The sequence below is a fragment of the Triticum aestivum genome, chromosome 7B (genome assembly GCF_018294505.1).
Source record: "Triticum aestivum cultivar Chinese Spring chromosome 7B, IWGSC CS RefSeq v2.1, whole genome shotgun sequence".
Taxonomy (NCBI): domain Eukaryota; kingdom Viridiplantae; phylum Streptophyta; class Magnoliopsida; order Poales; family Poaceae; genus Triticum; species Triticum aestivum.
The window spans coordinates 509473928-509499799 of NC_057813.1; the positions used below are offsets into that span (position 1 = coordinate 509473928).

The 25872-nt window shown below is 47.1% G+C and overlaps 1 protein-coding gene across 2 annotated transcripts; it reads left to right on the forward strand.

Moving 5' to 3' along the window:
- The first annotated feature begins 856 nt into the window (after positions 1 to 856).
- On the forward strand, positions 857 to 4644 carry LOC123162014 (O-fucosyltransferase 8). 2 transcript variants are annotated; one of them, XM_044579820.1, is made up of 10 exons: positions 857 to 1689; positions 1921 to 2013; positions 2129 to 2225; positions 2317 to 2387; positions 2471 to 2559; positions 2688 to 2808; positions 2897 to 3040; positions 3163 to 3500; positions 3600 to 3840; positions 4063 to 4644. In XM_044579820.1, exons 1-10 carry the CDS (start codon positions 1375 to 1377, stop codon positions 4390 to 4392), a joined length of 1839 nt encoding a protein of 612 aa, XP_044435755.1. In that variant the 5' UTR covers positions 857 to 1374; the 3' UTR covers positions 4393 to 4644. The 2 variants fall into 2 exon arrangements, with proteins under 2 accessions (XP_044435755.1, XP_044435756.1); XM_044579821.1 differs by having other exon boundaries at positions 859 to 1689; positions 1924 to 2013.
- The last annotated feature ends 21228 nt before the right edge of the window (positions 4645 to 25872 follow it).

Consider the following 25872-nt stretch of genomic DNA (forward strand, 5'->3'; position numbering starts at 1 on the left):
TGCCCAACTAGATGCTCTAAGAGAGACGAACCAACATGTGGTTGGATGGTTAAAGGAACTGTGGTATCCCCAGCCCATCAGGGTTCAAATTCTGGTGCTCGCATTTATTCCTGGATTTATTTCAGTACTTCCGGCGATGCGCATTCAGTGGGAGGAGACATTCCCGTCGACGACGAGGTGCCTACCGTTTGAGACCGGACGTTTGGGTTGAATAGTCCGGACGTTTGAGACCCGTTTGAGACGCCCGGCAAGATCGAAATTTCGTGACTGGTCAGTGACCGGGCGGTCCCCCCAGACATTTGAGGAGGGTTTGTGATGCCCAACTAGATGCTCTAAGAGAGACGAACCAACATGTGGTTGGATGGTTAAAGGAACTGTGGTATCCCCAGCCCATCAGGGTTCAAATTCTGGTGCTCGCATTTATTCCTGGATTTATTTCAGTACTTCCGGCGATGCGCATTCAGTGGGAGGAGACATTCCCGTCGACGACGAGGTGCCTACCGTGACTTCATAAATTTCAAGATAATATGCCGGCTCAGTGTTTCGAAGGTGCTCATAGGGATAGGGTGTGCGTGTGTGCGTTCATAGGGGTGAGTGTATGCGCGTGTATATAAGCGCTTGCGTCTGTACCGTGTTAAAAAAATGCTCTAAGAGAGGATAACCGAATTTATCATCCCCTACGATCTTATTGAAGATCGGTTAGAAATACGAGCATATCCACAGTATGCGAGGACAAAAAATAGCAGGAAAAAGGAACCGGACCGCACAAGAAACCCAAATCTGTACTCGTGCGCCAACCAACCGCGGGCGGCCGGCTACCGACTCCGTCGCCCTTTTCCGCCGTCATCATCAAATCAATCATCGAATCACCAAACAAACAAGCGTCCAACAGAAACCTCTCTTCGCTTCTACGAAACACCTCCCCGTCCCGATACGCGATCTCCGTCCCACCACGCCGCCACCTGGCCGCGATCACCACGCCGGTATATAGGACGATCGAGATGCCGGCGGGTCGTCCTCTCCTCACGTTACGTCGATCCCCTCCACCGGTTTTTTAATCCCGCCCCATTTCTTTATCCGGATCGGGGATCATCGCCCTATCATTCTTTACCTGCCCTGCCGGCCCGGTGGTTGCACCGATCGGGAGGGACACAGCGAATGGAAGCCGCGGCAGCAGCGCCTCGTTTGACCTACCGCTCTATACTACTCTGAGCCCGTACGGGGGATCGCTGGATGCCCACGTTGCCCGTCCGTCCGTCCGTCCGTCCATGGAGCGCAGGTCAAAAGAAAAGAATAGTTCAACAGCCATAGATGGGGCCGTAGTTGCCGTGTTGCTGGACTTGGAGGCACCTCCCCTTCTACGACAGGCCACCAATGGAGACGCGCCCGGAGCGTAATGGTGGCGCGTTCTTGATCGACCGGGCGGCGGAGATGGACGGCCCTTACGTCGCCGTCGTCGGTCAGACGGGCGGCAGCGAGGGCAGGGTCGGCGCGACCAACATCGGGAGGCTGCGGCAGGGGAAGGCGGCCAGGGGCGGCGCCAACGTCACCTCATGGCACCTCAGGGTGTTCGCCGTGGTGGTCGGGGTCATGGGCTGCCTCCTGCTCGCCGCCTCCCTCGTCATGTCCGCGCTTCATCAGGTGCAGTTCCGGAACGGCGCCATCTCCGTCAACTTCAGGGGCCTCCAGGTATGCATATGCTGCCGCCTCCGATCAAATTCAGAAAAAAAAAACGCATGTTCGATCATGATCACGTGCATATCTCTGATGCCCCTGGGTTTTCTTTTCTATCGCGTCTGAATTTGATCTTCCTCTCCGATTTTACGATGGCTGTGCTCGTTCATACCGTCGCAGACTGACCTAAACATTTTGAATTTCTTCACCTGTTCTGTCGACCTGATGAATCCATTTCTGTGAAAGAAGGAGCTCAAGCAGAATTTCGTCAGGAAGGAGCAGTCGGAGCAGATAATGCATGAAAGACTTTTACAGATGGCAACTTTGGCCACCTCGAAGGTTTGATTCAGACATCATAGCCATTACCACTAGTTACTTTCTGAAACTGTATTTGGGAACTTGGTATATCTGTTACTTTTACTGATGCTGCACCTTTCCCTTCCTGCCAGTGCAGAACGAGTCAGATAGTGGAAATTTCGCATTATGGGAGGAACCCTACAAACAGGCGAGCAAATGGACGCCCTGTGCCGCCAAATACACCTTGGAAGAAGGTGAAGCTTCATTCAAGCAAGTCCAAATAGTTACTCCTACTTCACTTTTCTAGTTTTTTTGCTGCCTGACACTGAATTTGGTTGATCTCAGAGCCTAGCGAGAACAACAATGGCTTCATTCTGATCAGCGCAAACGGTGGCCTGAACCAACAGCGTGTCGCCGTAAGGATATAGTGCTTGGATCCCCACAAGATCAGTTCTGTTTCGATACGTATTTAGCCCCTAAACGAGCTTCATTCTTCCAGGTGTGCAATGCCGTTGTGGTTGCAGCTCTGCTTAATGCCACGCTAGTTCTGCCCCGGTTTCTTCACAGCAGCGTGTGGAAGGACAAAAGGTTAGAACTTTTAACTGAACCGTGTGACAAATACGAGTACGTACTTGTAGTAGTTACTCATTTTTTCTCCAACATTAGTAGGCATTCATCAAACTGTAGAGTTAACTGAATTTCTCCTTTTCTACCAGTCAGTTCGGTGACATCTACCAGGAAGACTACTTCCTGAACTACATGAAGAACGATGTGCTCATCGTGAAAGATTTACCACACCATCTTCAGTCGCTGGATCTCGAGGCAATCGGTAGCCAAGTCAGTGCCTGAACCCACGTCCTAAAAGTTCAGACTGTTTTGTTTCTTCAGTCCCGTTTATTCATCTCACTCGTCCCCTCTATCACAGATCACCGATAACGACATCTCGAAAGAGGCTGAACCATCTGAATTCATCAGAACTGCACTTCCCGTTCTTCAGACAAATGGCGTCGTTCATTTCCTCGGATTCGGCAACCGGCTCGGCTTCGACTCGGTGCCTGCCGATCTGCAGGTAACATTTCATCCCCCTTGGCATTATTTATCAGATGAACCGATGAACAATGTACATACAATGCACCACTGTCATCAACACGCCCTGTTGTTTCATCATCAGATGTTTGTTTGGCTTTGCAGAGGCTGCGATGCAGATGCAACTTCCACGCTCTCAAGTTCGCCCCCGAGATCCAGAAGCTGGGCTCGCTGCTGGTCCAGCGGCTGCGGGGGGTGAGCGCGATGCAGACGGAGATGGACAAGCAGCTCTTCGGAAGCAACATGCTGGACCAGCCGTTCGGGGATAAGCGCACCGACAACGTCGGCGGGCCGAGCAGGTACCTCGCTCTGCACATGAGGTTCGAGATGGACATGGTCGCCTACTCCCTCTGCGAGTTCGGCGGCGGCGACGATGAGAGGAGGGAACTGCAGGCCTTCAGGGAGACCCACTTCCCGGCCCTCGTGACGCGCCTCCGGAACACGTAAGCGCGCACGTCGCCATTGCCGCATGCTATGCTGGCTGATCACGCTGTTCTACGCTGACATTATGTTGCTGCGGTGATTTTATTGTGTATCGCCAGCACGGTGTCGCCGGAGGACCTGCGGAGCCAGGGGAGGTGCCCGCTGACGCCTGAGGAAGCCGGGCTCATCCTCGCCGCGCTCGGCTACGACCGCGGGACGTTCATCTACGTGGCCGGGTCGCAGATATACGGCGGCGCGACACGGCTGCGCCCTCTCACGCGGCTCTACCCGAACCTGGTCACCAAGGAAGACATCCTCTCCTCCGACGAGCTCGCGCCGCTCAAGAACTTCTCCTCCCGGGTAAACGATCCAATCATTTTTCTCGCGACAGTTTCTGAATATTAAGGCCCTCTTCGGAGGTACTCTGCTCCACAGCTCCACTCCCGGAGCTGGTGGAGTTATAGTTGAAATTTGCGGAGTGCCAGTTTACTGGCTCCGCAGCTCTCCGGAGCTGGTGGGATTCCGAACGGCCCCTAACTCTCAACTCTGCCGACTGACGGGACCAACTGACCGCCATTGCAGCTCGCGGCGCTGGACTTCATCGCGTGCGCCTCGTCGGACGTGTTCGCGGTGACGGACTCCGGCAGCCAGCTGTCGTCTCTCGTGTCGGGGCACCGCGTGTACCACGGCAGGGGCCGCGCGCCGACGCTGCACCCCAACCGGAAGCGGTACGCGCAGATCCTGTCCGAGGAGGGCGGCATCGAGTGGGCCGGGTTCCAGAAGAGGGTGAGGACCATGGTGGACGAGTACAAGCGGGTCCGCGCCCGGCCCAGGGGCCGGACCGTCTACCGGCAGCCCAGGACGCCCGGGTGCATGTGCAGGGGCGATGACGACGGCAGCGTCGACTTCTGAATTTTCTGTTTCTGATGACACGATGGCCATTCTTCTTTTTTGCAGCTATTTGTTTCGTTCTTTTGTGCATAACTTTAACTTGTAATATTTTCTATAGCTCTAGGAACATGGCAGGTTCAGTTGAGAGGTATAGTGTACATGCAGTTTGATAGATTGTAACAGAGGGGTTTTGCTGGGGAGAGTTGTACAGAAAGTGACATCATGCTTAATTATGTCTTACGAATATTATTTCCTTTCGAATGGTATGAGATATACGACGAAATTTCAGGGATTTTTTCTCAAAAAATCTCGTCACAATGTTTACACCGGCGAATAAAGATCACCGGGTACGCCTAACCAGACATGGCGGCTTACCCCTAAATGTAGCATGCTTTGCTAGATTATGAGCCTCAAAATTCGAACTACTAAACTCAGGAACAAAATTACACAAATTAGAACTACTATAGTACTCTATGATTTCATGTCTAATAGCTTTGTATACAGCCGCACTCTGGTTTTTTATGTCGTCTACCACCACCTTGCAGTCCGACGTGGCATGGACCCATTGCAAATTTAGGTCCTCTAAGAGAACCAAAGCTTCTCTAACTACAAGTGCTTTGACTATCACAGGGTCAATGATTCCCTTTGTTATGATAGTCGAAGCTCCAAAAGACGTGTCGTTATGATCTCTACGATTGGGGCAGCAGACCCCATGCTAGCACACCTCATGAGCGCAACATGGACATTCACCTTGGCTAGGGATCCACTGAATTGGTCGAGCTAGTTGAACCGTTCAAAATGACGGAAAAACACACAGAGCATCCCCTGACTGGGTCGGCCCATATTAGCGAACAAGCCAGCGCTTCATGTAGCTAGCTAGAAGTTTTCTCCTACATGGAAATGTTTTCTTCCAACAGCAAGTGGGTTTTTGTTTCACAGGTTTTCAGTCACTTTTTGTATTTTATTTTCAATATAGTATTTAACTGTTTTCAAAAGTGAACACAATTTGCAATTTGAGAATATTTTTGTAAAAACGTGATTTTTAATACTTTTGTGAACAGTTTTTTAAAATATGAACATGTGTTTAGTTGGTGGACATTTTTTAATAACGAGGAAACTTTCTTCAAACTTTTTGCAAGTTTTAAAAAATATGAAATTTTTTTGGAAATTGTGAAAATACAAAAAAATAACCTTCTAGAAGCTTTCCAGAACTGAAATAGTCCGGAAATACTTTTTATTAAAATGGATAAAAGAGGATGTATCTAGAATTCTAGATGTATTTTAGTTCTAGATACATTTCTTTTTATCCATTTTGATAACAAGTATTTTCGGACGGAGGGAGTAATACGCTATGTCAGCAAATTGACGCAATTAGCATCAAATAGGATTTGCCGAAATTTCTGAGCTGGTGGATACATGGTCATGAGGCTAAGGTCATCCCGGAGCCCACACAAAACGACGCCGACCCAAGGCTCCAGCCCGAACTGGGCTGGCCAGTAACCACTTACCACGTCAAACTAATGTCAGGATGAACTTGTGCATACTTTTTATTTTTGTTTTAGGCTTTTCCTTCACATTTCTTCTTTGTTTATTTTAATTTGTTTATATTTAGAAATATTATATATATATATAATAAACACTTAACATATAATTTTGGAAAATGTAAATCTTGCATTTGAAAAAATGTTAAACGTGTGGAGAAAAATATTAAACATTTGGAAACAAATGTTTCTGATGTATACAAAAAATGTACAACATGAATGAAAAATAGAAATATTTATCATGTGTACTAAAAATGTTAAATCATGTGTACAAAAAATGGTAGTCATGTGTACGAGACAAATATTTACGACAATTAAGAAATGTCTCACATTTCAAAAAACCGTAGGTGAAAATTATAGAAAATGATTATACAATGTAAAAAAATCGTTTATATTAGAAAAACTGTTATGTACATTCAAAAGAATGTATATCATGTTTTAAAAAATACACACAAGTTTCAAAATCTGTTTGTGACATTTTAATAAATAAAAATGTACAATATACAAGAATGTTTGCATAGTTCAAAAATATATTTTCAGATCATTTGGAAAATGTTTCAAAATGTATTTAAAAAACGTTGGACAAGTATTCTGAAAAATATATTCAAAACATGTTTGAAAAAAAGTTTAAACATGTATTTTAAAAAATGTTAAATGTGTATAAAAATGTGTTGCATGTATAAGTAAAACATACAACCTGTATGAAAAAGGAAGTATAAATTTTCAAAAAACAAAAAACAAAGAAAACCGACAAAAAATAAAGAAAAGAGAAGAAACAAAAAAGCAAGAAAGAAACAAAAGGAAATCAAAGTATAAATAATAAAAATAAACCGTCAAAAACAAAGAAAAACCGAAAACATAGTGAAGAAAGAGGGGGAAACGAAGAAAACTGGTGGGAAAATACAAAGAAAAAAATAAATAAAACAAAGAAAACCAGACTATGCGGAAACTATGTGGACCGAAACAGCAACCTGACACGCAAGGAGTGAAGGCATCGCGCGCGACAGACAACTAATGGGCTGGCCCGCCGTCACCAGCGCGTAGGCAATAGCTATTAGGAATCGGTACGGGCCCAGCCGGATGAGATTCCTTTCGTCCATGTAAACGGTGTGATGGTTTAATAAAATGCCTTGCGAGGTTGCCTAAAAAAAAGGAATCGGTACGGGCAAAAAATGCCCTGACAACGTACGACGTCCATCTCCTTGAGATGGGTGACTTCAATTTGTAGATTTCACAAGGAGGCTGGCATGGTGAAAGTTTTTTTCTTTTTTGCAACATTTTTGTGACTTGAGCATGATTGGTTTAGGTTGGTTACCAAAATTTGGCTGCAAATTGGTTGGCTACCAATATACTTTCCTAACCTATGAAGACTTGTCAAATTGCTTCATTTTATGCCAACTAGTGATTGGGGCGTTATCCTGCGGCGCCGCTTGGCTGTGCGCACATTTCCATTTTAAAAAATACATAGAGTCCTCGCCCCGTCTAGAAAAACATTAAAAAAATCCTCACCTTCATCTAAAAAGAAGTAAAAAAGAAGAAAAAAGAAAAAATTATCACAACAGGCTACCAGTGAGTGCCACTTTGAATACCCGTCATATAAAAAGGGAAACGTTTCACGACGGGGCACCGGCCGAAGCTTCGGCCGGTCGCGTCCACGCGTGAACGTACCGAGCGACTCACCTAGCGACACGTAGGATGGAGGGCCCGCCCACGTGCGTCTTCTCCCTCCTGTTTATCTTCTTCCCGTCGCTTGTCTCTCTCTCTCTCCGCTGCCATGGCCAAGCTTCGCCGGCCGGAGACCTCCCAGGGCGCCGCCGCCATGGGAATCAGCGGATCCGGCTGCCCTCGGCCAGATCTGCTCGGATCCGCGCCACCAGATCTGCTCCCGATCCCCTCTTTTCTCTCTCAGCCTAGCGCGCTGCTGGCCCTCTTCTTCCTTCCTCGGATCCCGCCGCCGGCCAGCCCAATCCCGTGCAGGTCCCCTCGCCCCCCCTCCCCCCCTATACAAGTTCCCCCCGCACCGGCGAGCCTGAGCTAGAAGCCGCCATGCAACTGAAAAAGCTACAACCGTTCATGCGAAAGCTTCAAACTGTATTTGAAAAAGCTTCAATCGACGAAATAGATAAGTTTCATGCGAACACTACGAAAGAAAAAAAGCTACAACCATCGGCTTGGAAAGCTTCAACTGTGAATTGAAAAGCTTCAACCCGCTTTATACAAGGCTTCAACCAACTGTATAGAAAGCTTCACCCCCAGGAGTACACAACGAAAAAAGATGCAATTGTCGACATGAAAAGCTTCAACCGCATTTCTGAAAAGCTTCAACCGTAATTCTGAAAAGCTTCAACCGTATTTCTGAAAAGCTTCTACCAGAGACCGCGACAAAAAGCTTCAACCGTATTTCTGAAAAGCTTCAACCGTAATTCTGAAAAGCTTCAACCGTATTTCTGAAAAGCTTCAACCAGAGACCGCGACAAAAAGATTCAACCGTATTTTTGAAAGCTTCAACCATAATTCTGAAAAGCTTCAACCGTATTTCTGAAAAGCTTCAACCAGAGACCGCGACAAAAAGCTTGAATCAGCAACTCACTATTGATGCAACTGACTACTACGGTGGCTTCCCGGCGGAGCTGCAACGGCGACGAACTCCAGGCACCGGCAGGGGTCGATTTTTGTTTGCTGGGGTCCATTTTTTTGCTGCATCAGAGGGGCGGGGGCCATGGGGCACCTGTGCTCCAACTGGCGAGCGGCGACGGCGAGCGGCGACAGTGAGCGGCGACGGCGAGCGGTGACGGCGACGGCGAGGGCGAGCGGCGAACGGCGACGGGGATGACGACGAGGTAGATGCCCATGGCTGGGTGTGGGGTGGCCCGTGGCACTTGCCGTTGCTCGATCCGAACGCGGAAGGTAGACGATGCGGGGGAAGGGGCTCGATCTGACGGTTGGTAGTCAGTGCATCGGACGGCCTGGGCTCGACCGGCCCAACTGTTGGGCCGGCGCACCGGCGCAGATCACTGCCCATATAAAAATACCAGAGGTCCTCAGCTCCATCTAAAAAAATACATTTAAAAAATAATCCGCACCTTCATCTAAAAAAATTGTAAAAAAATTTCACCGTTGCCAACCAGCTTGCGCCACGTGGCATAGCTGGTTGGCCGCCCTTCACACGTAGCTTAATGGTTTTAATATTTGACATGCCAATGTGTTGTTGAGTGAAGAAATTAGCTACTCCCTCCCATCCATATTAATTACCGCAGCTTTAGCATTTTACTCAAGTTGCGACAATTAATATAGATTGAAGGGAGCATCATTGTTTCTTGATAATCTGTAAAGAGGCTGCAACTTTTGGTTTTGCTAAAAGATGACATGCAAAATGCTGTTATCAAGTCAAACTGTCTCAGAATTTTGGCTAGCCACGTTTTAGTAACCGACCAATCATGCTCAAGTTACAAAATCTTGCAAGATCTTTTCTGAGTAAGCCAAGTTTTTTTAGAATTGGTTTAACAGGTGTGCCATGGGCCGCCCCTCCATTGGACCAAAGAAAGAGAGAGAGAACCACACGAAAGCTGGTGAAACGGCTCAACAAGGTGTCCATCGGGCCTAATAAAGCTCCTCCAAAAGCTTTACGACGACGACGACGACCAGTGGCGGAGCCAGAAAATAAATGCAGCTAGAACAAGTCAGGGAGGGCCAGAAATTGACTAGCAGCAGCAAAAAATTACTAATCGTGTCACTGTTCATTGTAAATTAGCAGTAAAATCCTGATGTTAGGGGGGCCGGGGCCCCTGCTGGCCCCCCCTGTCTCCGCCACTGACGACGACCAGTCGACCACCGGTTCTTCTCCGCTGTCTCAACTCCGCCGCAGATGACCAACAACAAGCGGGACCGGGAGAACTATTTGCGTGCAATGCCCCAAATGCACGCACCCTACTGCTACACTACACCTGCAGCCTGCAAAGCTCGCCTACTACACTTGGTTGCACCACGTTTGTCCAAAATTCACCAGGCACCGGGCATGTTTGTGCGTGCCCTTGTCTGCTCCCCGTGATGGCGCGCAGATAAACGCTAGTACTAGCCAGCCAAGTTTGCTGGGACAATCAGTGCATGAGCCCGTCGATTTGTCGAAGATGCGGTGAAAATCGGCCTGTGCCAGTTTCGGAAGGCGCCATGGACGCCCGGTCGTGCGCTGATGTGGGGGTGTTTGTCTTAGCGTGGCTTGTGATCTTCTATTGGAGGAATCAACAAGAGGTCCGTCCCGATCAGGCGATCACCGCGTCTCGGCATTTCGTCGCCGCGATCTTATCTTGGGGCGGGAATCATCAAGACTCAAAGACCGAGCTCCGTCACCATCCTCACTTCTCACTGGGTTCAGTAGTGCTGAAAGCCTGAAACCTTGTGTCGGTGAGCTCGAAGAGTGGACAAATGGTGAGGTTTGGGGTGGCAGATAGAAGCGGAATGTTCGAACATCCACGATGAATGTTAAACATTTGCTGGTGGCGTGTTGTAGCTCTCTGGCTAGAAGCACAAATGGTGATTCCGTTTAGCTTCAGAAGAAGAGGCGTAGCTTTTTCTCGGACAGGAGAAGAGTCGTACGTAGCAGCAGGAAAAAGGAGGTTTTGATATGACCCCCCGGTCCATATGAATCGGATAGTCATATAACCTAATCACGCGCCGAGTATGATCGACAAGTCTCGCTGCATCGTTTCTTCTAAAAACGAGTCTTGCTAGACGCTGATGCCTTTGTCTTTTTTCCGTTGTTTTCATGCATTATGAGAAGTATACTATACAAACGAATAAAAGGTTAAAACAATAACAATATAGAAACACCAACTCGTAACACTCAAGCGCCGCCATCGTTGATCCTGAACAGGATCCGAAGTTTCCTCAGAGTTGCCTTAAAACTAGCATCACCTTGACGACGCCTTCAAGAAAGATGCAGAGCCCATGCACAGTTGTGATTATCACATTTAAAACAATAATTTGTGCATGTCACGCCAGTTTTTTTCTCTCTGCCGGTTTTCTTTCTTTTCTTTTTTGCTCTATTGTTTTTTATTTTCATTTCCACCGACCCGTTCACCTGGGTCTACGGGGTGGTCGATGGGGAAGAGAAGGCGAGGGACGACCGGGAACCGCCCCCACCCCCTCGTCGTCGAGAGGATGACGACCGCCACCGCAGGGACGACGACCGCGACAGAGATGATCGAAGAGGACGCGACAACGACCGACAGCGCTCCTCTTCCTGGAGGGGCCTCTTCCGCAGCCGGTCTCGTGCGCCGGAGCGCCGCGGTGCTGATGGGCGTCAGGGGGATCACGGTGCTGACCGTGGCCGCGACGATCGCGACCGCGAGCGGGATGGCAGGCGGCGGGCGTGCTCCCTAGACCGTGCCTCCCGCGGCCATTCGCCACCTCCGTCCCCGCATACCACGTCAAGCGATATCATTCACATCAGATCATCTTCAACCGCGGTGGACTGGCTGCGCAGGGCTGCCCCCTGTTTTGTGCCAACCCCGGTGTAGCCTTCGCTCACCATCGACTTGCCGGTGGCGACCAAAGAGCTGGAGCGCTCGCCCTTGCCCTCTATGGTGGCGGTTCTGGAGCCTGTTGCTTCCCCAGCTCTCTCTTTGGAGGCAGCCTCCCAGGCCCCCCCTGCTCTCACGCCACCCCCGCTGGCTGAGGCAGAGCTGCAGTTTGGAGCTGCGGGCGGCGACACGCTGGAGGATGAAGTGGCCACTACCATCTTTGTCCCAAGCAGGCCGGCTTTGCTCCCCTCGCCGCCCTTCTCCTCGCCGCCTCGGCCCCCTACTGCAAGACGCAAGACGCTGGCTGGAGTCACTGGCTTTCAGCTGAACCGACGCAGCCCAAGACTGCATGCCAAGAACCGCAAGCTGCTTGTGACGGCGATGGCCGAGAAGCTTCTCTGCCAGCGCATGGGCATTGTTGACGAGGGAGAGCAGCTCACCGAGGCGGCCATCACCAAGTTTGTCCAGATGTTTCATGGTCGTCTCCCGGACATCACCATTGCTGCGCTTAGGGCCCTTTTCAACCTCGATTGCGACCTGATGTCGACCGTCGAGAGTGCCCTGATTGAGCACGGTGGTGAAGGTGGACCGGAGCTGGGCTCTCAGGAGGACGTGGGCGCTTCGGTCGCGACCTGATGTGTAGCTGGATGGTGTTGTGCTGCTGTAGAAATTAGTGAACCATGTTAGTTGAACCATGTACCTCTGAATCCTGTAGTTCTGCTCCCTCTACGCCTGTTTGCAACTGCAATCTGTTGCAGCTGCCGGATGCCCTGGTGAGGCAGTATGTCAACTCCTCCTGTACGCCTGTTTGCTGCTTCGTGTACCCGCAATGGATGTTTGCCCTGGCAAGGCTGTTTATGTTGCTGTTTGTGCTGCTATGTCATGTTTCAAGCCTTGCAAGTTGCTGGTTGTACCTACATAGTTGTGTCATCGCCACGATCAAGGATAAGGATGTAGACTAGTTTCCAAATGACAGAACACAACCTCACAATTTTGAATTGGAACGTCAGAGGTCTAAATTGCTGCTACCCCTTGCCACATTGTTTGTTTGCAAGAATCCAAGATGGAGAACGTAGACTCCTTCACCGCTGCTCACATTGGAGGTCAAAGGCTCAAAAGTTTTGCCCAACGACCGGCAGATGGTACCCGTGGTGGCATCCTTCTGCTGTGGGGCGAGGATGTGGTCCAGCTATCCAACATGCATTTTGGGACCTACTACCTCTCGGCCTTGGTTACCCTGCGCTCCCAGACCGACAACTCCACCTCCTTCAAGCTGACCACTGTCTACGGCCCGACTCGTGGCAATCTCAAGGACGCCTTCTTTGGCGAGCTTGTGTCCAAAAATCCTCCCCCGGGCACCATGTGGCTGGTTACGCGTGACTTCAATCAAATCTATCGAGCGAGAGATAAGAATCGCGCAAATGCTGATCGCAGCCGCATTGTCCGTTTTAGAAACGCCCTAAATTCCTGTGAGTTAAAAGAGATCCATCTGCAAAACAAGAGATTCACGTGGAGAAATGGTCAAAGTGACCCTACCTTGAGAAAACTGGATAGCTTCTTGCGTCTGTCCGACCACTGTCCAATGGGACTTGGAATTCGGTTCACACATCCTGCATGGCCTTTCTTCCTCTCTGTCCGACCACTGTCCGCTTCTGCTTGCAAATGCGAATGGCCTGAAACGCTCCAAGTGCTTCCGTTTTGAGAACTTCTGGATTAGGATGCACGGGTTTCTGTCCACTGTCCAAGCGGCATGGAATGAAGACCATAGCCATGTCGAGCCCTACCACATTCTCCATCACAAGCTCAAGAAAACAAGTATCAGGCTTAAATCGTGGAGCAGAACTCTTTTTTCTAATGTCAAGGTCCAGCTTCATATGGCCCTGGAGGTTATCCTTCGCCTAGATATTGCGCATGAATCCAGATCCCTGAGCCCCGCCGAGCTTGACCTTCGAAAGAGGCTTAAGAGGCATGTTGTTGGTCTGGCCGTGCTAGAGAAGGCTCAGAAACGGCAAATGTCAAGGATCACGAACATCAAAGAAGGTGACGCCAACACTAGATTCTTCCACCTTATAGTCAATCGCAGAAGGAGAAAAAATTTCATCCATCGCCTAAAACATAATGGTGGCTGGGTTACCGACCACGACCATAAAAAGGCCATCATTCACAGCCACTTCTCTTCTGTTATCAAGAAGGGCCCCCGGCGACAAAGGGACTTTAACTGGGAGGGCATTCCCACCCCTGATTGCGACCTTAGTGACATTGGATCCCCTTTCACCGAGGAGGAGGCTAGGCGAGCCGTGTTTGAATCGCCATCTGATAAGGCTCCGGGACCTGATGGCTTTATGGGTGCTTTCTTGAAAGCATGCTGGGACATCATCAAGGTGGATGTCATGACTGCCATTGACCACTTCTCCAATCTGCATGCTTCAAACTTCCACTGGTTGAACTCGGCCAACATCGCGCTCATTCCGAAGAAAGACGGTGCGGAAGATATCTCTGACTTTCGGCCTATCAGTCTGATCCACGCCGTGGCCAAGCTCATTGCGAAGATGATGGCGTCCCGCCTCGCAGTTCACATGGACGATCTTGTTTCGCCAGCCCAGAGCGCCTTTATCAAGAAGTGAAGCATCCACGACAACTTCACCTATGTGCGCAATCTTGCCAGAAGGTTCCACCGGAGCAAGACCCCCATGTTGCTCTTCAAACTTGACATCAAGAAGGCCTTTGATTCGGTTCGATGGGACTACTTATTGGATCTCCTACAGCACCTAGGTTTCCCCGTGCGTTTCCGAGGCTGGGTTTCGGCACTCCTCTCCTCGGCCTCTTCGCGAGTTTTGCTCAATGGCACGATTGGTGATCCTATCTGTCATGGTAAAGGCCTGCGACAAGGGGATCTGATGTCCCCTTTACTCTTTTTGCTCGCCATCGACCCTCTACACCACATCCTTGACAAGGTCACAAGGCAAGGCAAACTTCAGCCGCTCCGGGCCAGCACCGCCACCCTCCATGCCTCCCTTTATGCTGATGACGCTGTTGTTTTCATCAAGCCTATCAAGGAGGACGTTCACTACTTCTTCTCTGTCCTTGATGCTTTCGGGGAGGTCACGGGCATGGTCACTAATTGCAATAAGAGCCTTGTAGCCCCCATCCGCTGCGCCGGCCTTGACCTACAGGACATCTTACAGCACTTTCCGGCAAAGCTCACCCCTTTCCCCATGACATACCTTGGGTTGCCCCTCTCTATGTCAAGACTCAAAGCAATACACTTCTTGCCCCTTGAACATAAAGTTGCACGCAAGCTTGCTCCTTGGACTGGGCAACTCATGGCTACCCCTGGTAGGGCCGTCCTGGTTAAGGCGGTTCTCACTTCCATCGCCATTTATAGCATCACATCGCTTGTCCTACCAGCGGAGGTGCTCAAGAGGATTGATGCCTTGAGACGGGCCTTTCTATGGGCTGGCTGCGATAAGGTCACTGGAGGCAAGTGCAAGATCAATTGGGAGCGGGTCTGTCGACCGAAGATTATGGGTGGACTTGGAATTCTGAATTTGTGGAAGTTTGCCACCGCGCTTCGCCTCCGCTGGCTTTGGTTCGAGTGGTCTGCTACACCCAAACCATGGGTCGGGCTTGGCACCCCTTGCGACGAGGCTGATAGGGACCTTTTCGCTGCGTGTACGACGGTGAAAATTGGAGATGGCTCCAAAGCTCTTTTCTGGAAGTCCCCTTGGCTCGATGGGTTGAGGCCAATGGATATTGCTCCCAGAATCTTCGATATCTCCAAAAGGAAAAATTGCTCTGTACTAAAGGCCCTAAATGAAGACTTTTGGGTCACCCAGATCATCTTGACAGAAGGCATCTCCGCCGGGCATATTCAGGAATTCGCCACTCTGTGGGAGAAGCTAGAGGGGGTTATTCTTGACCACGACACGCAAGATACGATCACTTGGAAGTTCACGGCCAACGGTACCTTCTCGACTTCCTCGGCCTACAAGATGCAGTTCGAGGGGCATACCATCATGCCTCTGCTTAACACCGTATGGAAGGTGTGGGCCACTCCTAAATGCAAGTTCTTTGCTTGGTTAGTCATCCACAACAGAGTTTGGATGGCTGATAGGCTACAACAAAGGGGTTGGCCAAATTGCGGCCTGTGCTCGCTTTGCAACCAGGTCCAAGAATTGGTGACCCATCTTCAGTTCCAATGCCGCTTTTCGATCGCCGTCTAGAACGCGGTTAAGGCGAGGATTGGGTTGGTTGACTTCTCGACGCATGACTGGGCAGCTATGAACAATGTCAACGACTGGTGGACTAAGCTTTCCCTTGCGCGTTCGCCATCTCGAAAAGGAATGGCCTCGCTGAAGGAAATATGCCCTAGAGGCAATAATAAAGTTATTATTTATTTCCTCATATCATGATAAATGTTTATTATTCATGCTAGAATTGTATTAACCGGAAACATGATACATGTGTGAATACATAGACAAACATAGTGTCACTAGTATGCCTCTACTTGAACTAGCTCATTGATCAAAGATGGTTATGTTTCCTAACCATAGGCATGTGTTGTCATTTGATTAATGGGATCACATCATTAGGAGAATGATGTGATTGACTTGACCCATTCCGTTAGCTTAGCACTTGATCGTTTAGTATGTTGCTATTGCTTTCTTCATGACTTATACAAAGTTCCTGCAACTATGAGATTGTGCAACTCCCGTTTACCGGAGGAACACTTTGTGTGCTACCAAACGTCACAACGTAATTGGGTGATTATAAAGGTGCTCTACAGGTGTCTCCAAAGGTACATGTTGAGTTGGCATAATTCAAGATTAGGTCTTGTCACTCCGATTGTCGGAGAGGTATCTTTGGGCCCTCTCAGTAATACTCATCACCTAAGCCTTGCAAGCATTGTAACTAATGAGTTAGTTATGAAATGATGTATTACGGAACGAGTAAAGAGACTTACCGGTAACGAGATTGAACTAGGTATTGGATACCGACGATCGGATCTCGGGCAAGTAACATACCGATGACAAAGGGAACAACGTATGTTGTTATGCGGTTTGACCGATAAAGATCTTCGTAGAATATGTAGGAACCAATATGAACATCCAGGTTCCGCTATTGGTTTTTGACCGAGAATAGTTCTAGGTCATGTCTACATAGTTCTCGAACCCATAGGGTCCGCACGCTTAACGTTACGATGACAGTTTTATTATGAGTTTATAAGTTTTGATGTACCGAAGGTTGTTCGGAGTACCGGATGTGATCACGGACATGACGAGGAGTCTCAAAATGGTCGAGACATAAAGATTGATATATTGGACGGATATATTTGCACACCGGAAAGGTTCCGGATGAGATTGGACTATACCGGAGTTCCGGGAGGTTACCGGAACCCCCCGGTAAGTATATGGGCCTTATTGGGCCTTAGTGGAAGGGAGGGAGAAGGAGCAAAGGAGGGGGCGCACCCCCCCAAGCCCAATCCGAATTGGGAGGGGGGCCGGCCCCCCCTTTCCTTCTTCCCTCCCCTCTCTTCCTTCCCTCTCCTACTCCTAATAGGAAAGGGGGGCCAAACCTACTTGGAGTAGGTTTGCCCCCCCTAGGGCGCGCCTCCCCTCTTGGCCGGCCCCCTCCTCCTCTCCCCCTTTATATACGGAGGAGGGGGGCACCCCATAGACACACAAGTTGATCTACGGATCATTCCTTAGCCGTGTGCGGTGCCCCCCTCCACCATATTCCACCTCGGTCATATCGTCGCGGAGTTTAGGCAAAGCCCTGCGCCTGTAGAACATCATCATCATCACCACGCCGTCGTGCTGACGGAACTCATCCCCGACGCTTTGCTGGATTGGATCCCGGGGAACGTCATCGAGCTGAACGTGTGCTGAACATGGAGGTGTCGTACGTTCGGTGCTTGGATCAGTCGAATCGTGAAGACGTACGGCTACATCAACCGCGTTGTCATAACGCTTCCGCTTACGGTCTACAAGGGTACATGGACAACACTCTCCCCTCTCGTTGCTATGCCATCACCATGATCTTGCGTGTGCGTAGGAAATTTTTTGAAATTACTACGTTCCCCAACAGTGGTATCTGAGCCTAGGTTTTATGCGTTGATGTTATATGCACGAGTAGAACACAAGTGAGTTGTGGGCGATACAAGTCATACTGCTTACCAGCATGTCATACTTTGGTTCGGCGGTATTGTTGGATGAAGCAGCCCGGACAGACATTATGTGTACGCTTACGCGAGACTGGTTTTACCGCGGTGCTTTGCACACAGGTGACTAGCGGGTGTCAGTTTCTCCAACTTTAGTTGAACCGAGTGTGGCTACGCCCGGTCCTTGCGAAGGTTAAAACAGCACCAACTTGACAAACTATCGTTGTGGTTTTGATGCGTAGGTAAGAACGGTTCTTGCTCAGCCCGTAGCAGCCACGTAAAACTTGCAACAACAAAGTAGAGGACGTCTAACTTGTTTTTGCAGGGCATGTTGTGATGTGATATGGCCAAGACGTGATGCTATATTTTATTGTATGAAATGATCATGTTTTGTAACCGAAGTTATCGGCAACTGGCAGGAGCCATATGGTTGTCGCTTTATTGTATGAAATGCAAACGCCCTGTAATTGCTTTACTTTATCACTAAGCGGTAGCGATAGTCGTAGAAGCAATAGATGGCGTAAACGACAACGATGCTACGATGGAGATCAAGGTGTCGCGCCGGTGATGATGGTGATCACGATGGTGCTTCGGAGATGGAGATCACAAGCACAAGATGATGATGGCCATATCATATCACTTATATTGATTGCATGTGATGTTTATCCTTTATGCATCTTATCTTGCTTTGATTGACGGTAGCATTTTAAGATGATCTCTCACTAAAAATTATCAAGAAGTGTTCTCCCTGAGTATGCACCGTTGCCAAAGTTCGTCGTGCCCAGACACCACGTGATGATCGGGTGTGATAAGCTCTACGTCCATCTACAACGGGTGCAAGCCAGTTTTGCACACGCAGAATACTCAGGTTAAACTTGACGAGCCTAGCATATGCAGATATGGCCTCGGAACACGGAGACCGAAAGGTCGAGCGTGAATCATATAGTAGATATGATCAACATAGAGATGTTCACCATTGAAAACTACTCCATCTCACGTGATGATCGGTTATGGTTTGGTTGATTTGGATCACGTGATCACTTAGATGACTAGAGAGATGTCTGTCTAAGTGGGAGTTCTTAAATAATATGATTAATTGAACTTAAATTTATCATGAACTTAGTACCTGATAGTATTTTGTTTGTCTATGTTTGTTGTAGATAGATGGCTCGTGCTGTTATTCCGTTGAATTTTAATGCGTTCCTTGAGAAAGCAAAGTTGAAAGATGATGGTAGCAATTACACGGACTGGGTCCGTAACTTGAGGATTATCCTCATTGCTGCACAGAAGAATTACGTCCTGGAAGCACCGCTGGGTGCCAGGCCTGCTGCAGGAGCAACACCAGATGTTGTGAACGTCTGGCAGAGCAAAGCTGATGACTACTCTATAGTTCAGTGTGCCATGCTTTACGGTTTAGAACCGGGTCTTCAACGACGTTTTGAACGTCATGGAGCATATGAGATGTTCCAGGAGTTGAAGTTAATATTTCAAGCAAATGCCCGGATTGAGAGATATGAAGTCTCCAATAAGTTCTACAGCTGCAAGATGGAGGAGAATAGTTCTGTCAGTGAGCATATACTCAAAATGTCTGGGTATAATAATCACTTGATTCAACTGGGAGTTAATCTTCCGGATGATAGCGTCATTGACAGAATTCTCCAATCACTGCCACCAAGCTACAAAAGCTTTGTGATGAAGTATAATATGCAAGGGATGAACAAGACAATTCCCGAGCTCTTCGCAATGCTAAAGGCTGCGGAGGTAGAAATCAAGAAGGAGCATCAAGTGTTGATGGTCAACAAGACCACTAGTTTCAAGAAAAAGGGCAAAGGGAAGAAGAAGGGGAACTTCAAGAAGAACAGCAAGCAAGTTGCTGCTCAAGAGAAGAAACCCAAGTCTGGACCTAAGCCTGAAACTGAGTGCTTCTACTGCAAGCAGACTGGTCACTGGAAGCGGAACTGCCCCAAGTATTTGGCGGATAAGAAGGATGGCAAAGTGAACAAAGGTATATGTGATATACATGTTATTGATGTGTACCTAACTAGAGCTCGTAGTAGCACCTGGGTATTTGATACTGGTTCTGTTGCTAATATTTGCAACTCGAAACAGGGACTACGGAATAAGCGAGCACTGGCCAAGGACGAGGTGACGATGCGCGTGGGAAACGGTTCCAAAGTCGATGTGATCGCAGTCGGCACGCTACCTCTACATCTACCTTCGGGATTAGTTTTAGACCTGAATAATTGTTATTTGGTGCCAGCGTTGAGCATGAACATTATATCTGGATCTTGTTTGATGCGAGACGGTTATTCATTTAAATCAGAGAATAATGGTTGTTCTATTTATATGAGTAATATCTTTTATGGTCATGCACCCTTGAAGAGTGGTCTATTTTTATTGAATCTCGATATTAGTGATACACATATTCATAATGTTGAAGCCAAAAGATGCAGAGTTGATAATGATAGTGCAACTTATTTGTGGCACTGCCGTTTAGGTCATATCGGTGTAAAGCGCATGAAGAAACTCCATACTGATGGACTTTTGGAATCACTTGATTATGAATCACTTGGTACTTGCGAACCGTGCCTCATGGGCAAGATGACTAAAACACCGTTCTCCGGTACTATGGAGAGAGCAACAGATTTGTTGGAAATCATACATACAGATGTATGTGGTCCGATGAATGTTGAAGCTCGTGGCGGATATCGTTATTTTCTCACCTTCACAGATGATTTGAGCAGATATGGGTATATCTACTTAATGAAGCACAAGTCTGAAACATTTGAAAAGTTCAAAGAATTTCAGAGTGAAGTGGAAAATCATTGTAACAAGAAAATAAAGTTTCTACGATCTGATCGTGGAGGAGAATATTTGAGTTATGAGTTTGGTTTACATTTGAAACAATGCGGAATAGTTTCGCAACTCACGCCACCTGGAACACCACAAAGAAATGGTGTGTCCGAACGTCATAATCGTACTTTACTAGATATGGTCCGATCTATGATGTCTCTTACTGATTTACCGTTATCGTTTTGGGGTTATTCTTTAGAGACGGCTGCATTCACATTAAATAGGGCACCATCAAAATCCATTGACATGACGCCTTATGAACTGTGGTTTGGCAAGAAACCAAAGTTATCATTTCTTAAAGTTTGGGGTTGTGATGCTTATGTGAAGAAACTTCAACCAGATAAGCTCGAACCCAAATCGGAGAAATGTGTCTTCATAGGATACCCAAAAGAGACTGTTGGGTACACCTTCTATCACAGATCCGAAGGCAATACATTCGTTGCTAAGAATGAATCCTTTCTAGAGAAGGAGTTTCTCTCGAAAGAAGTGAGTGGGAGGAAAGTAGAACTTGATGAGGTAACGGTACCTGCTCCCTTATTGGAAAGTAGTTCATCACAGAAATAAGTTCCTATGACAAATACACCAATTTGTGAGGAAGCTAATGATATTGATCATGAAACTTCAGATCAAGTGTCTACTGAACCTCGTAGGTCTACCAGAGTAAGATCCGCACCAGAGTGGTACGGTAATCCTGTTCTGGAAGTCATGTTACTTGACCATGATGAACCTACGAACTATGAGGAAGCGATGATGAGCCCAGATTCCGCAAAATGGCTAGAGGCCATGAAATCTAAGATGGGATCCATGTATGAGAACAAAGTATGGACTTTGGTTGACTTGCCCGATGATCGGCAAGCCATTGAGAATAAATGGATTTTTAAGAAGAAGACTGATGCTGACGGTAATGTAACTGTCTATAAAGCTCGACTTGTTGCGAAAGGTTTTCGACAAGTTCAAGGGGTTGACTACGATGAGACTTTCTCACCCGTAGCGATGCTTAAGTCTGTCCGAATCATGTTAGCGATTGCCGCATTTTATGATTATGAAATTTGGCAGATGGATGTAAAAACTGCATTCCTGAATGGATTTCTGGAAGAAGAGTTGTATATGATGCAACCGGAGGGTTTTGTAGATCCTAAGGGAGCTAACAAAGTGTGCAAGCTCCAGCGATCAATCTATGGTCTGGTTCAAGCCTCTCGGAGTTGGAATAAACGCTTTGATAGTGTGATCAAAGCATATGGTTTTATACAGACTTTTGGAGAAGCCTGTATTTACAAGAAAGTGAGTGGGAGCTCTGTAGCATTTCTAATATTATATGTGGATGACATATTGTTGATTGGAAATGATATAGAATTTCTGGATAGCATAAAAGGATACTTGAATAAAAGTTTTTCAATGAAAGACCTCGGTGAAGCTGCTTACATATTGGGCATTAAGATCTATAGATATAGATCAAGACGCTTGATTGGACTTTCACAAAGCACGTACCTTGATAAAGTATTGAAAAGGTTCAATATGGAACAGGCGAAGAAAGGGTTCTTGCCTGTATTACAAGGTATAAAGTTGAGTCAGACTCAATGCCCGACCACTGCAGAAGATAGAGAGAAAATGAAAGGAGTTCCCTATGCTTCAGCCATAGGCTCTATCATGTATGCAATGCTGTGTACCAGACCTGATGTGTGCCTTGCTATTAGTTTGGCAGGGAGGTACCAAAGTAATCCAGGAGTGGGTCACTGGACAGCGGTCAAGAACATCCTGAAATACCTGAAAAGGACTAAGGATATGTTTCTCATATATGGAGGTGACAAAGAGCTAGTCGTAAATGGTTACGTCGATGCAAGCTTTGACACTGATCCGGACGATTCTAAATCGCAAACCGGATACGTATTTTTATTAAACGGTGGAGCTGTAAGTTGGTGCAGTTCTAAACAAAGCGTCGTGGCGGGATCTACATGTGAAGCGGAGTACATAGCTGCTTCAGAAGCAGCAAATGAAGGAGTCTGGATGAAGGAGTTCATTTCCGATCTAGGTGTTGTACCTAGTGCATCGGGACCAATGAAGATCTTCTGTGACAATACTGGTGCAATTGCCTTGGCAAAGGAATCCAGATTTCACAAGAGGACCAAGCACATCAAGAGACGCTTCAATTCCATTCGGGACCAAGTCCAAGTGGGAGACATAGAGATTTGCAAGATACATACGGATCTGAATGTTGCAGACCCGTTGACTAAGCCTCTCTCACGAGCAAAACATGATCAGCACCAAGACTCCATGGGTGTTAGAATCATTACTATGTAATCTAGATTATTGACTCTAGTGCAAGTGGGAGACTGAAGGAAATATGCCCTAGAGGCAATAATAAAGTTATTATTTATTTCCTCATATCATGATAAATGTTTATTATTCATGCTAGAATTGTATTAACCGGAAACATGATACATGTGTGAATACATAGACAAACATAGTGTCACTAGTATGCCTCTACTTGAACTAGCTCATTGATCAAAGATGGTTATGTTTCCTAACCATAGGCATGTGTTGTCATTTGATTAATGGGATCACATCATTAGGAGAATGATGTGATTGACTTGACCCATTCCGTTAGCTTAGCACTTGATCGTTTAGTATGTTGCTATTGCTTTCTTCATGACTTATACAAAGTTCCTGCAACTATGAGATTGTGCAACTCCCGTTTACCGGAGGAACACTTTGTGTGCTACCAAACGTCACAACGTAATTGGGTGATTATAAAGGTGCTCTACAGGTGTCTCCAAAGGTACATGTTGAGTTGGCATAATTCGAGATTAGGTTTTGTCACTCCGATTGTCGGAGAGGTATCTTTGGGCCCTCTCAGTAATACTCATCACCTAAGCCTTGCAAGCATTGTAACTAATGAGTTAGTTATGAAATGATGTATTACGGAACGAGTAAAGAGACTTACCGGTAACGAGATTGAACTAGGTATTGGATACCGACGATCGAATCTCGGGCAAGTAACATACCGATGACAAAGGGAACAACGTATGTTGTTATGCGGTTTGACCGATAAAGATCTTCGTAGAATATGTAGGAACCAATATGAACATCCAGGTTCCGCTATTGGTTATTGACCGAGAATAGTTCTAGGTCATGTCTACATAGTTCTCGAACCCGTAGGGTCCGCACGCTTAACGTTACGATGACAGTTTTATTATGAGTTTATAAGTTTTGATGTACCGAAGGTTGTTCGGAGTACCGGATGTGATCACGGACATGACGAGGAGTCTCGAAATGGTCAAGACATAAAGATTGATATATTGGACGGATATATTTGGACACCGGAAAGGTTCCGGATGAGATTGGGACTATACCGGAGTTCCGGGAGGTTACCGGAACCCCCCGGTAAGTATATGGGCCTTATTGGGCCTTAGTGGAAGGGAGGGAGAAGGAGCAAAGGAGGGGGCGCCCCCCCAAGCCCAATCCGAATTGGGAGGGGGGCCGGCCCCCCTTTCCTTCTTCCCTCCCCTCTCTTCCTTCCCTCTCCTACTCCTAATAGGAAAGGGGGGCCAAACCTACTTGGAGTAGGTTTGCCCCCCCCTAGGGCGCGCTCCCCTCTTGGCCGGCCCCCTCCTCCTCTCCCCCTTTATATACGGAGGAGGGGGCACCCCATAGACACACAAGTTGATCTACGGATTGTTCCTTAGCCGTGTGTGGTGCCCCCCTCCACCATATTCCACCTCGGTCATATCGTCGCGGAGTTTAGGCGAAGCCCTGCGCCGGTAGAACATCATCATCGTCACCACGCCGTCGTGCTGACGGAACTCATCCCCGACACTTTGCTGGATTGGAGCCCGGGGAATGTCATCGAGCTGAACGTGTGCTGAACACGGAGGTGTCATACGTTCGGTGCTTGGATCGGTCGAATCGTGAAGACGTACGACTACATCAACCGCGTTGTCATAACGCTTCCGCTTACGATCTACGAGGGTACGTGGACAACACTCTCCCCTCTCGTTGCTATGCCATCACCATGATCTTGCGTGTGCGTAGGAATTTTTTTTAAATTACTACGTTCCCCAACACTCGCTCCTTATGTTGGTCTCCTGGAAGCTATGGAAGGAGAGGAACACTAGGGTTTTTAGAAATACTTCTACGCCTTCGATGATTATCGTGGACATGATCCTTGATGAGGCAAGCCTTTGGGTTTCTGCAGTGGCCAAGGGTTTAGAAGGGTTTAGATGTGATTCTGCCCCGTGAGTAGTTGTCCTTCTTTCGCCACTCTGTGGCTGCTGTATTTGGACCATGTTTACTCTTCTTCTTAATCAATGAAATGGCAAGTCTTTTGCCTGTTTCAAAAAAAAATGTTTTTTTATTTCATGCAGATTTTAAAATTTATGAATATTTTGAAATCCAGGAACATACTTTAAAATCATGAACATGTTTTCTAATTTGTGTGCTTTTTCATATTCGTGAACAATTTTAAAATTAACAAGCATTTTTCTAATCAGTGACAATTGTAAATTTATTTTTACCATTTTAAAAAATTATAAATTTTATAAACTCTTGAAAAATAGAATTCGTAACTAAAGTATAATTTTAAATTTATGAACATTATTTAAATTCATGAATGTTTCTTAGAATCTATGAACATTTCTTGAAATTCTAAGAAAATTAAATTCCTGAATAGTTTTAGAAATAAAATCAAAGTGTGTCAGTACAAAAAATTAATGAAATTAAAAAAATGTTAAAAATTGAACTATTTTTTTTTGCCAATGTAGTACGCATGGGCCACATACCTGCACGTTTGTTCGCAATCCAAATTATTTTCTAAATGGAAAGTATTTTAGAAAATGATCAAAATGAAAAGTCAGTTAATAAATCGACCAAGAAAAAAAGCCGGCTTAATATGCACATATGACTACATGAGTTGCGGCTGTGTCAGTTCTAATACTGTTACGCGGGACCCATAATCCGACCCTTACATGCAGGGTTCACTTTGAGGAGAAAACATTGAAGCTCTTCTAGATCTCTGTTCCTAGGAGTTTAATAATTGTTTCTTTAAATAAAGGCAAACGATTTATTTCATCCATTAATTAAGTAGAAAAGAATTGCCTAATTAACCAAAAATCAAATGAAAACAACCATAATCTGCTGAGTGACACATATAGATACCCCATCCACGTCCCTCGAGAGGGAGTCTCATCTAGATAGCACACAGACGTCAACATCAACACTTCTCCCCGAGTAGGCATCATCGTCATCCCTAATCCCGAGCAAGCGACTTTAACTTCATTATAGATGATCGTCAAGCTAGCCCACACCGTAGAGGTCGTGCAGGGCCACATAAAGATTCGTGCTAGAACTTAGTCAGCCGCGACGAGGACATCATAGCTTATACTCTGACAGAAATCAACAAATCAGAACAAACTAAGAGCATCTACAGCCGGGC